At 30.1% G+C, this 16,183-nt stretch overlaps 1 protein-coding gene across 1 annotated transcript; it reads right to left on the bottom strand.

Moving 5' to 3' along the window:
* Nucleotides 1-4,980: 4,980 nt before the first annotated feature.
* LOC111032157 lies at nucleotides 4,981-6,965 on the bottom strand. Its single transcript, XM_022312388.1, has 2 exons — nucleotides 6,655-6,965; nucleotides 4,981-6,590 (listed from the first exon to the last, which is right to left on the bottom strand). The coding sequence occupies exon 2, from the start codon at nucleotides 6,487-6,489 to the stop codon at nucleotides 5,005-5,007; it is 1,485 nt and encodes a 494-aa protein (XP_022168080.1). The 5' UTR covers nucleotides 6,490-6,590; nucleotides 6,655-6,965; the 3' UTR covers nucleotides 4,981-5,004.
* Nucleotides 6,966-16,183: the final 9,218 nt, after the last annotated feature.

Raw genomic sequence — 16,183 nt, 5'->3', positions numbered from 1 at the left:
TTACCAATGAAATAATAACACCACTAATTTTGAGCCATCCAAAACCTATGACAATGAACGAATACTTGATGAGCTCTAAAATATCAATCCAGAGCGTACGGTGTTTATTCTGCTGAAAATAATTTTTTTTATAATAGTTAATAAGTATATAAGATCATGATAATAATATGATATCGTAGGTAATAAATTTTAAAATAAAATATTCTGGTACATAATTTTCTGATGGTGTAAAATAAAATAAAATAATTTTTTAGAAAGCCTGACGGCTTCGTTTAGGAGTAGGTTAATAATATATTTTTAAAGCTATACAAACATAATATTATGAAGAATCCATTAAATTTAATTCAATATTATACGATAGAATAACATACTATGCTTTTCCATACTGATATTTAAGTCGTTCTAACGCGTACACAAACACACTGAGTGTTTATTTTTATTTTTCACATACTGTTTGAACCGAGTCTGTCCCACTCCTTAAACTAAAGGCATGAAGGCATTTAGACACGTAAATATACATATTAGTACCCACCGCCATTTCAACTTTCGCAAGGCTACCACCGGGTTTTTCAAAAAATTTTCGCAAGGGTAGACTTGGTCGTTGCACATGATATACGACAAAACAGTTCTGTTTAGATATGACGCAGATGTCACTTACGACACATTTTCTGACGATTTCTTTCAAAACCAATGCAATTATTGTCATATACATTTATTCATACTTCGTAAATTTCGTAATAAAAAGAGCACTCTATAATCTTTTTGTGTTTGAAAATAAAAAATAAAACGAAAAAGAAAGTGTTTATTATTATTTTAATAATATGGATGCTTTGAATTTTCCGGTTTCTTCATTACTTCGGTAATTTAATTTATCGTACTTTGAACATTTCGATTTTAAAATTGAATGAATATTTTTTATTCGAAACTCAACGATCATAATATTACTGTCATTTTTATATTATTGTTATTACTTATTATTATTGTTTAAAATTAAAATTAATTTAATAACGAAAAAACTCCAACTTTTGGTAGATACAAATTACAATATGATATTGTAGTCGTCGCTATTGGACTCACTTAGGGTACCATAGTATTTGAGTCTATTAACAAAATGAGTCGATATGACGAAAGTTCCAAGAATACACGTCATGAAAAAATTGACTATATACTTACAAATGTTCATTATTATGTATTTATTTATTTATGCATTTTAAATGTACAATTTCATTTATGAAGAATAAAAAACATGACAATTGTTAACAATATGAATATAAAATATATTTTTTTCAAAAATGTTGATTTATAATAACTTTAAATTATGTAAACAGTGTATTTCCAAATCTTAAATACTATGTGATGTGATGAGTCGAGGAAATAGTATTAATCATAATAATATATGCGATTAAATATGGAAAATAGACAAAAAATAAAATATGATGGGAAATATGCCTATAAAATACTCATTGACCCCGTTAACCAGTAAAGTAATAAAATACTATAAAATAAAAATAATATAAAATACTACAAAGTAGTTAGTCCAATAGACGATTTTTATTCCTATATATTATATATATTATATATATTAATCCTTTATATATTAGTATACGTATCAACCGGTAGAACCAGCTTATTTGAATTTTGAATCCACTAAGTGGCGACTATTATTTATTTTGTCCCTTCTCGAACTTCTTAAGTAGAGGTTCCCAAACTGTGCACCGTGGTCTAATCAAATTGAAACTGATTATCAATGAGAATAATTTTTATATATATTTTTAGAGACATAAACTTTTGCAGTAGAGTACCGTGGCTAAATTAAATCCAAAAATAGCACCACCGAAAAAAAGTGTTTTCATTGTATACGAAAAACGATTCTGAGCGAAGACTGTCCGGCAGCCAATAATATTACTTAGTAATTTAGTATATTTTATATTATTATTGTGATTTATTTTACTATTAAGTATTAGTTCTACAGTAGATTAGTAGATTTGCCCCCCAAAAAAATACATTTGAAAAGTCATTGTGTGTATGAAATATAATAATATACTTCATCAGAATCAGTCATAAGTCATCAGAGATAACAAATTTTGAAGGAACAGAAATTTTAACGATAGAATTAGATAAATGCACAGTTACATCAGTATACAAACCACCAAATGTTCCATTTACCTTCCACAAACCTGATAATTTTAACAATTCAAAAACAAAAGTAATAATCGGTGACTTCAGCAGTCATCGCACAGAGTGGGGATATGAAAATACAAATGCCGATGGATAACGGGTTGAACAAAGGGCAGATGGAAACCGACTATCGATCATACGTGATTCCAAGCTACCTCCATCCTTTAATAGTGCAAGGTGGGAAAAGGGGTATAACACTATAACTCAGATTTAATTATGGTCAGCGAAAACATAAGACAGCAGTGTGTTGCAGTAGCAAAACCAATCCCATGTTCCCAATATCGTCCAATTGTATGTTCAATGAACGCTGCCATTAAACCCACCATAGTGAAAATGAAAAAAAGGTTTAATTTCAGAAAGGCAAATTGGATTGCTTTTAGAATACAACTGTACGCGAAGATCACAAACATTGCTCCAACCACGGAAACTTACAGACTTTTGTGAATAGAGTTAAAATAGTATCGAGAAATCAAATCACAGGAGGCTGCAGAACAGAATATATTACTCGTCTTTCTTCAGAACTAACAGAACACATGCACATCACAACACATATACCGAAATGTATGAGAGGGACCCTTTTGGATATGACACCATAAATAATGGTGAATTTTTGTTACAAGCAATAGGTACAGAAAGGAGAGCAAATTGGATAAATTTAGTTGAAAGCATAGACATGAAACGCAGTGGCCATACGACATGGGGCTTACTGAAGAAACTAAATAACGATCCAAAACAAAGGAATTCACAAAATATAACTACACCAGATCAAGTTTCTCACCAACTTCTCTTAAACGGAAAAAGTCAGAGGGAAACAAACCATACGAGAGCAAAGAAAAAACACAAATGAAGATGATGGACACTTTAATGAGCAATTCAACATAGATGAAATAAACGAAGTTATAAATATGCTTAAAAATAGGAAAGCCGCTGGACTGGACGATATATGTATAGAGCAAATTAAAGAATTTTGTCCTAAAACCAGACAATGGATACTAGAGCTATTTAATGAAATCAGATCTACCTACAAATTATACAAAACTTGTAGAAAAGCTCACATAATAGCTCTTCTAAAACAAGGCAAAAACCAACAAATCCCAAAAACTTCCGTTTGGTATCACTTTTATGTCACTTTTATACAAAACCTTCAAAACAATGGTTCACAATCGCATAGTAGGACATATTGACGAAAAACTGATACAAGAACAAGCAGGCTTTAGGAAAGGTAAATCATGCACTGGGCCGATATTAAATATGACCCAGTTTATTGAAAACGGGTTCGGAAAAAAAAACATCACTGGAGTAGCCCTTATAGACCTGACAGCAGCCTATGATACGGCTAGCCATAGGATGCTATTAGAAAAAATCTACAACCTTACCAAAGACAAAGGTTTTACGCACATAATAAAGGCACTACTCCAACATAGAAAATGTTACATTTCTAGGAAACAAGAAAAGTAGATGGAAAAGACAAAAAAATGGAATTCCGCAAAGCAGTGTGCTGGCCCCAATGGTTTTTAATGTGTATACAAACGATCAACCGATCACTACAGGTACAAGGCATTTCATCTACGCTGATGATACAGCGATAGCAGTTCAAGATAGCAACTTTGAAGGAATAGAAACTAAACTAGAGGCAATATAAATAGGTAGTTTTGAAGTTACATTTTTAGAAAATCTAGTTGGTGTGTGAAAACATATTATGGAAGGTTTATTTGTTAAAATACGATCAACTAAAATTTCATTTTCTCCCGGTGCTATAGTACTATTCGGTTGATGTATGTAAGTATTTACCTAAAATAATAATACAATACCTTTATGATTAATAAATCATCCTAAAGACAAATTAGAAATTGGTAATCATTAAAAAACAATAGTCGTGAGTTGACTTCTACTTTTACAATTGTTCTTACTCGGTCACGGCTTTTATCTTTCCTTGTTTATCGTTTTATAGTGTCGAACATCGCTTTTAGTTGTGTTTTCGTTCTTGTTTCAGTTGACAGTAAAGCATTATACTGATGTTTTATATTTTCCCATGTATTGAATTTTATTTTATTTGAAGTACCATCAGTCTTTAACAAACACATTTAAATGAACATTTCATCATGTACCTTAAACTATTTAATTTCAATACTTTATTAATTCGTAATTATTTGTTAAAGCAAACAATTCTCTGCTTTTAGTTATTAAAAAAAATGTTTGTATATATACAATAATAAAACAAATATTACTAGAAAAGTATCAATATTTTTAATCAGTAAAGGTTCGAAAGTTATATTATATACTGATTGTATGATTTAAACATTGATATTGTGTACAACGATTTTCTTTGAGAACCAGTAACTATACACTTTACCCTACCTAAACAAATTATAGTAAGGAGGCATGCATTTTTTTCATCGTAGCTGTTGGTCACACAGGTTTAGGTGCATCCATCAACCAGAGTTATGATAAACGGTAGTATTTAGTTTAACACGTATTGCAACTTAGTACTTACAAGAATTGTCATAATGTCTTGCCTAATACAGAGTATAATACATTATAATAGAACATCATGTCAGTTATTAATATTTATGATAATTTTTTAACTAAATCGTTATAACTAGGGCACGGATGTTGTAGTACTAAAAAAATAGTAAAATTGATTGCAGTATTGCACTAAAAAATATCAAAAATTGCACTTAAAATATTAAAAATTGCACTAAAAAATAACAACGTTTTGTTATAAATGTTTTAAGTTTACTGTTATAAATTATAATCTAAAATTTTAAATAATCAAAAAAAAATATATACATTACATTATAATCATGCCATTATAAATTTATTATATTATACATCATTGCACTGTACTATAAGTGTTTGTTTTAAATTTTCGAAATCAAATCCTCTTCGATTTGGAGCTAGTAAGTTCTTATATCTCGAAAAACTTCGTTCTACGTCGGTTGATGTGAGCGGAGCGTATTTAAAATAAGCTAAATCGCTTACTGTTAAGTCTTCGGGTAAACCATCGAACGATTTTCTTTGTCCAGTTAGTATATCATTGATTTTAATAATGGTTTTAAGTCCAGTATTCTTTTCAATAACTATCTTATATTTTTCATGGATTGAAATCCCGATTTCACCAAATACATTTTCTAATTTATTTTGAACATTTTGAATTATATTAATGGCTTCAACTACCGATAGTCCTTGATTTTCTAATTTTAAAATCGCGTCCGGCAAAAATCCGTAATTTGAGTGAATAAATGCTAAATCAGCTGAAGTTGAATTATGGTTAAAAATATTTTGTGATATTTTTATTGAAACGGCTTCATCAGGATCAAGTTCTTGCACTACACTTTTCACTTCATTAAAATATTTACAGTAGTATGATGCAGCCTCAAGCCACGTACCCCAACGCGTGATAATAGGTTGTGGTGGTAATGGTGTATCTGGTACTTTATTTTTAAAAAGAATAGTTCGGCTTGGTGCTTTTAAAAATATTTGTTTAATTTTAGCAATGAGTTTGTCTACTTCAGGAAATTTTCCGCGTATGACTTCTGCAACTCGATGCATGCCATGGGCCAAACATGTGACATGCACCATTTTTGAATAGAGTGCTTTAATTGTAGTCCCTGCTTTTATCATATATGGAGCTGCGTCACTAAGAAACAGGAAAACGTCATCATGACGAATACCATCCGGCCAAAGAAGGAACATTGATTTATCGAATAATTTGGTAATTGTTGAATAATTTGCTTTATCGAGAACTTCTGTATTTAATAAATACACTTTTCCTGGTTGGTCAGTTTGGAGTGTTCCGATCACAACGTTAGCCACATATCTCCCATTAACATCTGTGGTCTCATCTATTGAGACCCAAATTTTATTTCCCTTTATATTGTCTCTTATTTTATTTAACGTATCTGAGTACACTTCGTTCACGTAATTTTTACGCAATGTAGATTCATTCGGAATATCTCTTTTCATATATGTTTCCAAAAATAAACGAAAATCATCGTTATTGATTTTATGTAATGGAATATTGGCGGATAACATTGCCTTACACAAATCTTTATTAAATGTTGATTTTTTGGAAAATGACGTTACTTGAAGTTGCGATGTAGAGGTTTTGGTGTTATTTTTTCGATTAACTGCCCGTTTATGCTTTGCAGTTTCAATATGGTGTGTAACTGTATACCTCCGTTCAGCACTTACTTTTGTTTCACACAATTTACAAAAAAGTACGGATTCATCACACGAAAATACATCTTCTCCAAATTCTAACACGTAATTTTTAACAACGGTAGAAATAGTTGGTTTAATTTTCGGCATATTATTTAACACTGTAACAACACAATCGTTCAAAATTCACGGAGTGACTGAAGAACAGATTATACAGTCAGTCACATTTCACAAATTATTGTATTGAATACCTATCGACTTGATTTTATCTTTATTTCGATAAGATACCACTATTACATTTATTGTATTAAATACCTATCGACTTGATTTTATCTTTATTTCGATAAGATACCACTATTACTGTGTTTTATGGCTTAGATATTATGGTATAATCTTATCCATACGACCGTTATGTGTAAAAATGTAAAATATTGCTAAAATAGTTGTATAAATGAGTAAATTCGACAAAATTGCAATAAAATTGAAAAAATCCCAAAAATTGCAAAAAATTGCACTTTAAACTTTTAGATTTGAATTCGTACTTACATGAAACGTATTTAAAACTTACTTAGCAATTAATTGAAAAAGTAGAAAAAAAGTTGCAAATGCAACATCATCCGTGCCCTAGTTATAACCAATATAATATTAGTAGGTACCTAGTAATAATAATAATAATAATAATAATAATAATAATATTACAATATCACATCAAATCGTACAGTTTCATATTCCTACCTACATGGTAGAGAAGAAAAATGTATTTTGACTTACTCATTCGTAATGTTCATATGACAAGCATGCATATTATGCGTGTTTGGCGTGCGTTTCGAAACTAGAATACTAAATAAAATGAGAGACAGTAGCAAAAAATTCCAAATCCTCAGAGAGCCATACGTGCATTTTCCACACATTCTTATCGGCCCATTTCACCGTTTAGGGTAAACGACAGCCCATCTGGGATCGACAAATCTCTACTTATAGACTTCAACATTCCACGATGAGTGGAATAACACCGCTAGTGCTTGCGTTAGGTTGGGATTAGGTGGCTATATTGGTAAGGCTATAAAATAAGATATATATTATTATGAAGACGGAAGAACACGTTTGCGTATTTTATCGGTTGTGACTATCGTAATAGATATTTTGGAGAACAATATTGTTTGTATATTGCTCAAAGTGTAAGACACGCCATAAAAACACACACACATGCACACACAGTTATATTATTTTTACCAAGAAAGTGACATTTTACTTAGGCGTTTTTTATTTTCTGCGTATTTTCAATTTTGGCTGTATCAATGTGTAAGACGTAAATATTAAATAACATAGTACACTAACGAAAAACATAAGTCTGTAATAAATATAGGTAACAATCAAGTGCACGGCAATTTCATAAATGTTAACAAAATGTGGGTATGAGCACAATATTATGTTATATTATAATATAATATTATTATTATTATTATCATGCTACACGATATTATTATATAGGTAAACAGTACGATATTTTAACGCATGCAAAAGACTATACCTTCTTCCCCACTGAACCAAAACATCTAATATAGAATACTATCGTTTACTCCCCAACTTTATATAAGGGTGGGTGTTGTTGGGTCATTAGTGTCCGAATACTTCGAATGTGAAAATCCCTTGAAAATTAGCAATAAATTCATATGTAAATTTACCATTTCGGAAACCTTCCTACCCACCGCGTTTGGGGCTCAAATATTAGAATCCTGGACCTCTTGTACTTGTCCCCTCACTTTGAATTTAAGATGCCGAACACGCGCTTATAGATTATAGCATATATATATATAATATAACGTATAAGGTACTATCGCATAACAAGTCGGGTGGTTATTGAGAAATGGAATGCGGTGGTGTTACTGCAGTCGCGATTATATCGCACACAATCCATTATGCGAATGCGGTGCAGGTCACGCGACGTCTTTATCGATTTCTTTAAGAAACCAGTGTCAAATATTATTATGTGGAATGCATCATGTGGCTTAACCCCCCCCCCCCTAAAAAAGAAGAAATTACTATTCAATTGTTTCCTAAGATATTAATAAACATTTTATGATTCGACTGTAATTCTTATTTTTGTTTGAAAAGAAAATTAATTATTTAATTATTACTTGAAGTTTATAATTATTTGATATTGCCTGTGGAACATCTCATTAGCTGTATGCCTGTATTTATTTTTTAAGGAAACGATTTATGTCAGTACAACTACTATATACATAATTTTACAGTAAGTATATGCACTGAACTATAACAGACAGTATATTATTATTATTGTAAAAAAAGAAACTTGTAAATTATAAATAAATATTTCTTTTTTGTATGATTTTTATAATTTTAAGTGTAATATAAGGATATAGGTGGTGTGGAGGATATAGGTGGTGTGGGGCCACTAAGTATAACTTTTCATGTAATATCAGGCATGCCCCACAGCTCCCTCGAAATTTTAGCCCTAGTTGTGTCATTGGCAGGGTGACATTGTTTTATGGTATTATAAATTACACAATTTATTATAATACATTATAACCGTATGAATAGCAAAATATATCTATTATTTTATTGTGATAACGTCGTCGGTGTTCGGATCTTGATAACGCTGCCATCACCACTTACTTAAAGAATTAGGGCGATTTTCAAAAATATATCATCCGGTCGTATCCGTAATCTGTGTAAAATATATTTACTACTTAATATGGCACTTTAATAAAGCCGGATTGACAGCTACGGGGTCTGTCGTGTCGTGTGGTTTTTATCGTATTCGGATTGTCCGTTATAATCATGCCATCGTGGTATCATTCACTAACCATAATATACCGGCAAATTTCCAGTGTTTGACCGAACTAAACTTTAGAACACGACATGACAGACGACGTATAGCTGCTTGAACCTGGCTTAATTAGAACGGCCGTACATCCTTTACTCTTTGGCTTGTTTTTCCATCCTACTCTTAGTCCCGTCCCCGTCATCTCTCCATATATTTTTAAAGTTCGGCGTGACATGCTGCCGGTGTGCGCATTCATTGTCGGCTCGACTTAACACGCGCTGGAAAACCACCACATGTCTGCAATTTGCGCAGCAGTCACGTCACAGTCACTATTTAACGAGCCAATTGTATAAACAGAATTTCACGTACGTACCGACCAGCGTTGCTAGCTCTCAGATGGTTACCCATCCGGGTTTTTAGAAACAAATCCTTGCCACACATACGAAATACGTGATCCAAATAATTGTCGTCTTCCCAGTAGTACCAGACTAATGACCTTAGTAGTTGAAGAATAAGCCCAAATAAAAAAACAAAATTAATATTTAATTATTTTAATAACATGCATATTATATTTATTTAATTTATAATTTTTATCAACATTTGAGTCAATACCGACTTACCACAAGTTTGTGATACAAATTACCAATAATATAGTTATTCTAAATGTTTTAAAAACGGTATTGTGTGTTTATAAAATATTATAATATAAGTACTTGCGTAAAAGATTCAAATCCACACAAATAATATTTATGAACTACAAAAAAAAAAAATTAAAACTGTTTTCTTCGTCTAAATTTCTTATTTTATCCAAATGTTTAAATAAAAAATAATTGTGCTTGAATATGTTGATATTTTTTGGTTTCAGTATGAATTACTTATGAAGAACCTTGTATTACATTGTCAAACCATAGCTATTGACATTTTAACTATTTATAGATATAGACTTAAAAAATGTAAATGTATTTTTTATCAAATAATACTTAAATATAATGACTATTATTCAACTGTCAAAAAAATGTTTTGGTGTAAAATTTAAGTAATAATAATATTATCTAATAATTGCAATAAATAATAGTTATAATAATTGTAATTAAGTGTTCATAAAAATGTATAAGACTGCTGGTTGAAATAAAAAATAAAAATTACCTCCTAGGTACCTCATTTATTTTCTGAGAACACAAGTGGCAAGTGTATATAGATCCATAGTAAAAGCTAGACAAAATTAATCATGACTAGTATGACTCATGAGTTATGAGGTATGATTAATTTCAATTAACAGTTTTTTTCATATTCAAATTATTATATTTGTTTTTATATAAATTAATATTTTAATATTTTAATATTATTATAAAAACTTCAATGATATTATATTTATTGAAATGTATTAATGTTAAAATATTATTTTAATTTTTAAAACTTAAACACCTGTTAATCAAGTAACAAATTGAGATGATAAAGTTGTTTTACTCAATATTGCATCGGTAAATCATTACTGATCAAATAAAATTTATAATTTTATAATTTTATTTTAAGGTACTATAAAAAAAAAATATTTTTATGGAGCATCGTATGTAATTATTTAATATAATATACTATATAGTATATAAGTATAAGTATTCATGAATAAATAAAGAAAGCTGTATATGTTATTCACAAATAAGTTTGAAATTCAAATATGTATGTTATTGTACCTATATTATATATTTATGTAGCAGTAAATTATTATTTTTTTTAATAATAAAAAAAATCCATCAAGTATAATAAAAATGTTTTTGAAGTATAACAGGTGTCGAGTGTACATCATCATTGAGTAGGTAATGTTATGTTACCTGTGTGTTAAATTTGATTTCTATGATAAATCATTATAAACGAAAAACCATTCCGAGGAAAGACGGTCTGTATTGTTTAGTATATTTCATGATATAGATATTTTTTGATATTTCTCTTAAAGTAATTTATTTTTCTATTAGTATTATTATTCAATTATTTTCGTTACTATAATTTTTTTATATTCTATTAAAAATATTTGTGGAGTTACGATCAATATTTTTATTTAATTTTAGTAATAATAACGTACGAGGAACCTTGTATTAAATATTCAAAACTTAGGTATGTATATTAAAAATTTTCGAAAATTTTAGACTACGAAGTAATTTGATAATTGACGAAATCATATCTTCAAATGCACCTAATACATTAACGTGGATTTACTCTGTTTTTGTTTTTATAAACTCCAACTTAAACGAAAAACTTAGTAGGTATTCATTTTGGAAGCTTTTTGGCCGAGCGAACACATTTTTATCAACATATATAAGAAAAAATTAAACTAAAATAAATCAAAGACGATCCAACTTTTTATTAATAATTATACTAAGAATTTATCATAATATATTCGTATATTATGTTTTTTGATTTTACGAATATTTTAAAAAGTACTGAGGATTTTCAATTTTTACCTTTTGTAGTAGTACCAACTAGATCCAATTTTCTACTAGAAACCATGGGAGTAGATAAGGGTATGGGATATAAGGGATGGATCCAATAACCTTTTCATAGATTCTAAATGGAGCAATACATGTATTGATTTTACAATGATGTGTGTTTTTTTCGTCATCACAGATTATTTTCGATTTTTTACTTCAGCATATTTTCTGATTGGAAAATGAATTTCATTGGTACTTTGGGGAGTCAAAAGAAAAAAGTTCCCAGTAATTTCAAGATTGAAAAAACAGAAATTCTTACGCAAACCTAGATTTCTAAAAAATCTATTAGATTTTTCCTTCTACGCCCCTTCTAGACACCTACTGTACAATAGATCAGTACACACTTGTCCATTTTTTAATATAACGTATTAGAGTGGAGCATCACCCTGAAACAGGGGCGGAGTGGCCCGCCAAGCAACCGGGACAATGACCGGTGGCCTGGCTTGCTTGTATAAGAAGTGGCTTGTTCCTGGTGTGATGAAAATAATTAATATTTAAAATATTTAGCTATTTTTGATGACTGTAAAAACAACGAAAACAAATTAATAATGTGATATGTGAACCACCAATATTATTAAATTGTTTTATACTTCACCCAATCAAAAAATGGTAAGCACACATCTAGCAATAAGACAATAAATGGTAAGAAATTAAAATTGAAAAAAATGGCCTGAAAATACCTGTTTGCCTGGTAAGAATTGTTGAGCCACTCCACCCCTGCCCTGAAATGTATCTTAAAACATCCCCCCCCCCCCACAATAAAAATGTCTGTCTACACCACTGCCAGAAACCTCCATGGAAGTTAATGATCAAAGCATTTTTTCTACTTAAGAAACTCTTCAGACACACAAAAAAAAACTAAAAACACACACCATAAACTATGAAATAACTAATTTCCTATTAAAACTTACAGGTGTCGTGCTATAAAGAAAAACAACTACAGTCACATTAACCATAGTAAAATCAATAATATATAATATATTAATAATAATAATATAATAATATACATTCATCACCCCACTAAGAAACTAAATTTTAAAAATTAATGTAATTAGGTGCCTAACTTAAACAATACTATTAAAATAAATATAATAATTTAGCAATTTATGATGCTTGTTGTAGTATAAAGAAAAACTAATAGTACAATTTTATATAAACTAAATAAACAAAATATTGCATGTTGAGTCTTAAAATGGTCTATAATTTCATACACATAATGTATTTTATATAAAGGTCACCGAAGTCGTAAAGCGTCATATTATATAAGTTTTACCTTATGGCCATTAGCCGGTTCCATGCGATACACACCACTCGACATAACCACCTACCCAAGTCGACCGCGATTTGCGGTAAACCCGCTCGAAGTGCAGTCACTCACAGTTCGAAAATAGTAAATACCTCCCTACCACTATTCGCCCTAAACGTGCAACAATAAATTAATCCGATAATTATTTCGTATCGTTTTAATCGGTAAACGGACACGACAAACGGTTTGATTTAAATACACACCCGGTGAATACCTGCCCTGATTAAATTATATACAATTTCTATACAATGTATAAATAGAATGTACCAGGACCTGGAGGATTTGACAAATTCATTCGTTTAAAATTGTCATATAAACACTGTCAAATCCTGCCCGTATAATTACATCACGCAGTAATCGAATAGGCACATTGTACACTATAATTATAACAGAGCATATGCGTATAATTGTAGGTACCTATGTTAAAAGGCAGGCATTGACTAGTTAGAGCCTAGTTAAAGTGTTAAATTTCCCTATCCATTGCAATAACTTATCTTTTTCCAGATAATTTTAAAAATAATTCGTTAAATTAAAAAAGTTTATAGGTACCTGCGTATCTACTGGTATTTAATATAACAGTGATTAAAACTACTTAATTGGTTTTTTTCTTTTTTTACTCTGTATACAATTATTTTAAATACATGCATATTTAATTTTTTGTTAACTAACCTAATCTAAATTATAATTTAATGTTCCTGACGTAAGATTTAACTCAAGTTAATTTATTTTATTAACTTGTCAACTTTTAACCTACATGAAGTATCAAGGATAAAGGGTACCATGCAGTATGGGATTTAATTTGCTTGTGTGTTCTTCAAACAATTAACAGTAGGTAAATAAAAACTATGCAACAATGTAGGTACTTACAATAATAAAAAGTTTCAACAATAATAAAAATAATAAATAGTAATATGTGTAACAATTTTGACGAACTCAGCCATATTCGTCGTCGGCCGTTGCGTATGATGGTGGAAAAACTGGAAAATCTATTTTTGTTCTAATTAAACTTGGTATTGACGCGTTATGCCGGCGTGTAACATGTTCTGAAACTGCTTACGTGAGCTAATAGACACGACTTACGTACAATGTCGTAGAGGGGGGCTCGTATTTATGTACAATTTGTAAGCACTTATGATTTTGCATAGACACACACGCAACCACTGCCACCACAAACCGCGATGCGTAAAATGTGGAGCTGAACATTTCACCGAATATTGCACAAAAAAGCTAGAGGAACCAGCAAAATGTGCAAACTGTGGGGGAAACCACACTGCCCAATATAAAAGAAATTAAAAAAATATTAAGCCGCATCAAATCCAAAACCAGAATGACAGAAACAACTCATTAACACAGAGGTTCCCAAACTGTGGGTCGCGATTATACTTTTGGTGGGTCGCGCTATTTTTTTAAATAATACAAAAATATAATCATCTATTACTTTTCGTTGATGTTCAAAGTTCAAATTCAGTTTTATCGTCAATCCTTATCTGTGAGTGTGACAATTACGAGTTTACTAGCGGCCGTGTCAAATACTATATATTATACTTATTATAATTATACTTTTTTTTCGTAATTACATAAAATTTAATAAAATAGTTTAATTTTCTGTTGTATGGTAAAAAAAAAAAAGGTCATTCATTGATATTGTGGGTTGCCATATTTTAAAACATTTTCAAAATGGGCCGTACAATAAAAAGTTTGGGAATCTCTGCATTAACATATTCAAACACATGCAGTACCACCTGCACCTCACAGAAGAGGACATGACGCGCTAAGCTCAAGCCCAAAAGAAAAACCCTAGTATGCTGAAGCCACAGCGAACACTCCACCACCCGATCAACCTCTGCAAATCGTCACCAATTTCCTTAACGAATTAAAATGAGTCCTAAACACCCTCCTAGCTGCTCTAACATGCCTAATAACCAAAATCTCACTCCCCATCACTCCCACTCCTTAATTAAATCAACACGATCATCTTACATCTTTCGACCATTCATACCATATTTAATATATAACTTCTTAATTGTATTAATAAACTTGTAACGACATGTAATATGTTGACACATTTTAAAAATATTATAAATGAAAAAACAACAACAAAAATGATTTTACATACACCGCAGTACCAGCCGGCTTATTATTATTTTTATGCCCGAGAGATCGCAGTATTTAGATTCATACATCATACGGGTATATACGAATTACATTATTATTATTTTCATATTAGTATGTTATAGAATATAAATCTATAATTGTATACACTTATTTAATTATTTTACAATGGAAATGGATCTACCTTCGTGTTCTTCCGGTGCGAATTTAAATATCAATAATTATTGTAAATGCATTGTTGAACAATTATTAGTACCTAAATGGATCGTAAACTTTTGTTGAAAAACAGAATATTATAAATAATGGTAGATCAACTTCAGAACTTTTAGATTTAAAAACAAAATATAAGAAAATTTCCGGTATTTTAACTATTCATATTACGGTCCAAATAAATGGCTATCTGGATGTCAAAATACTCAAAAATTATGCAGTTAGCCTTGTCTTTTATTTTCACATGAATCCAATCTTTGGTCAAAATATGGTTGTAACGATTTGAATAATTTTCAAAATTTAAAGCATCATCATGAAATAAGTAGTTCTCATATTGAATCTTTAATTACTTTTAAAAAAATTGGTAATGTAAGAATAGAAACATGTCTTAGTAAAGCATATAAAAAAAGTTTATGTCGTTCTGCTGTACAGTAGGTTACAAGTGGGTCACTGGATAATGGATGGAATTAAATTTGAATTCAATGATACAATATCATTGTATAAGAAAAACGATTCTGAGTGGAGACGGTATGTCATTCTTGGTTTAAGACATATTAATACCAATATATCTGAGTCAAAATTCGAATTTTAAATGCTTATAAAAAAAAATTGTTTTTATGTATTTTAAATATTTTACAATTGCTATTGTGAAAATAAATCAGGAGCCTTGTATTAAATTTTCAAGCTTTTTCGCCCAACAAATAAAATTGTATTGGTATTTATAGAAAAAAAAACTAAGAAAATTGACAATTGACAATGTCCGTAAACATCTCAAAAAGAGTCAAATTATTTTCAAAATTTTATCGTGTTTAGAAAATGCAAATATAAACAACCTGTGAACATTTCATATATCTACGGCCATTTGTTTTAGAGTTACACCAAAAACCAAAATCGATTTTGCATAAAAATTCCCGTTTTTCCTTAATTTTTCTTTTGTTTTTCACG

The sequence above is a fragment of the Myzus persicae genome, unplaced genomic scaffold, assembly GCF_001856785.1.
Source record: "Myzus persicae strain clone G006 unplaced genomic scaffold, MPER_G0061.0, whole genome shotgun sequence".
Classification (NCBI taxonomy): Eukaryota; Metazoa; Arthropoda; class Insecta; order Hemiptera; family Aphididae; genus Myzus; species Myzus persicae.
This window is presented reverse-complemented; position numbering and strand designations above follow the sequence as displayed.

Coding starts and splice junctions, on each gene's coding strand:
- LOC111032157 (XM_022312388.1), bottom strand. CDS start 6,489: ATGCCGAAAATTAAACCAACTATTTCTACCGTTGTTAAAAATTACGTG.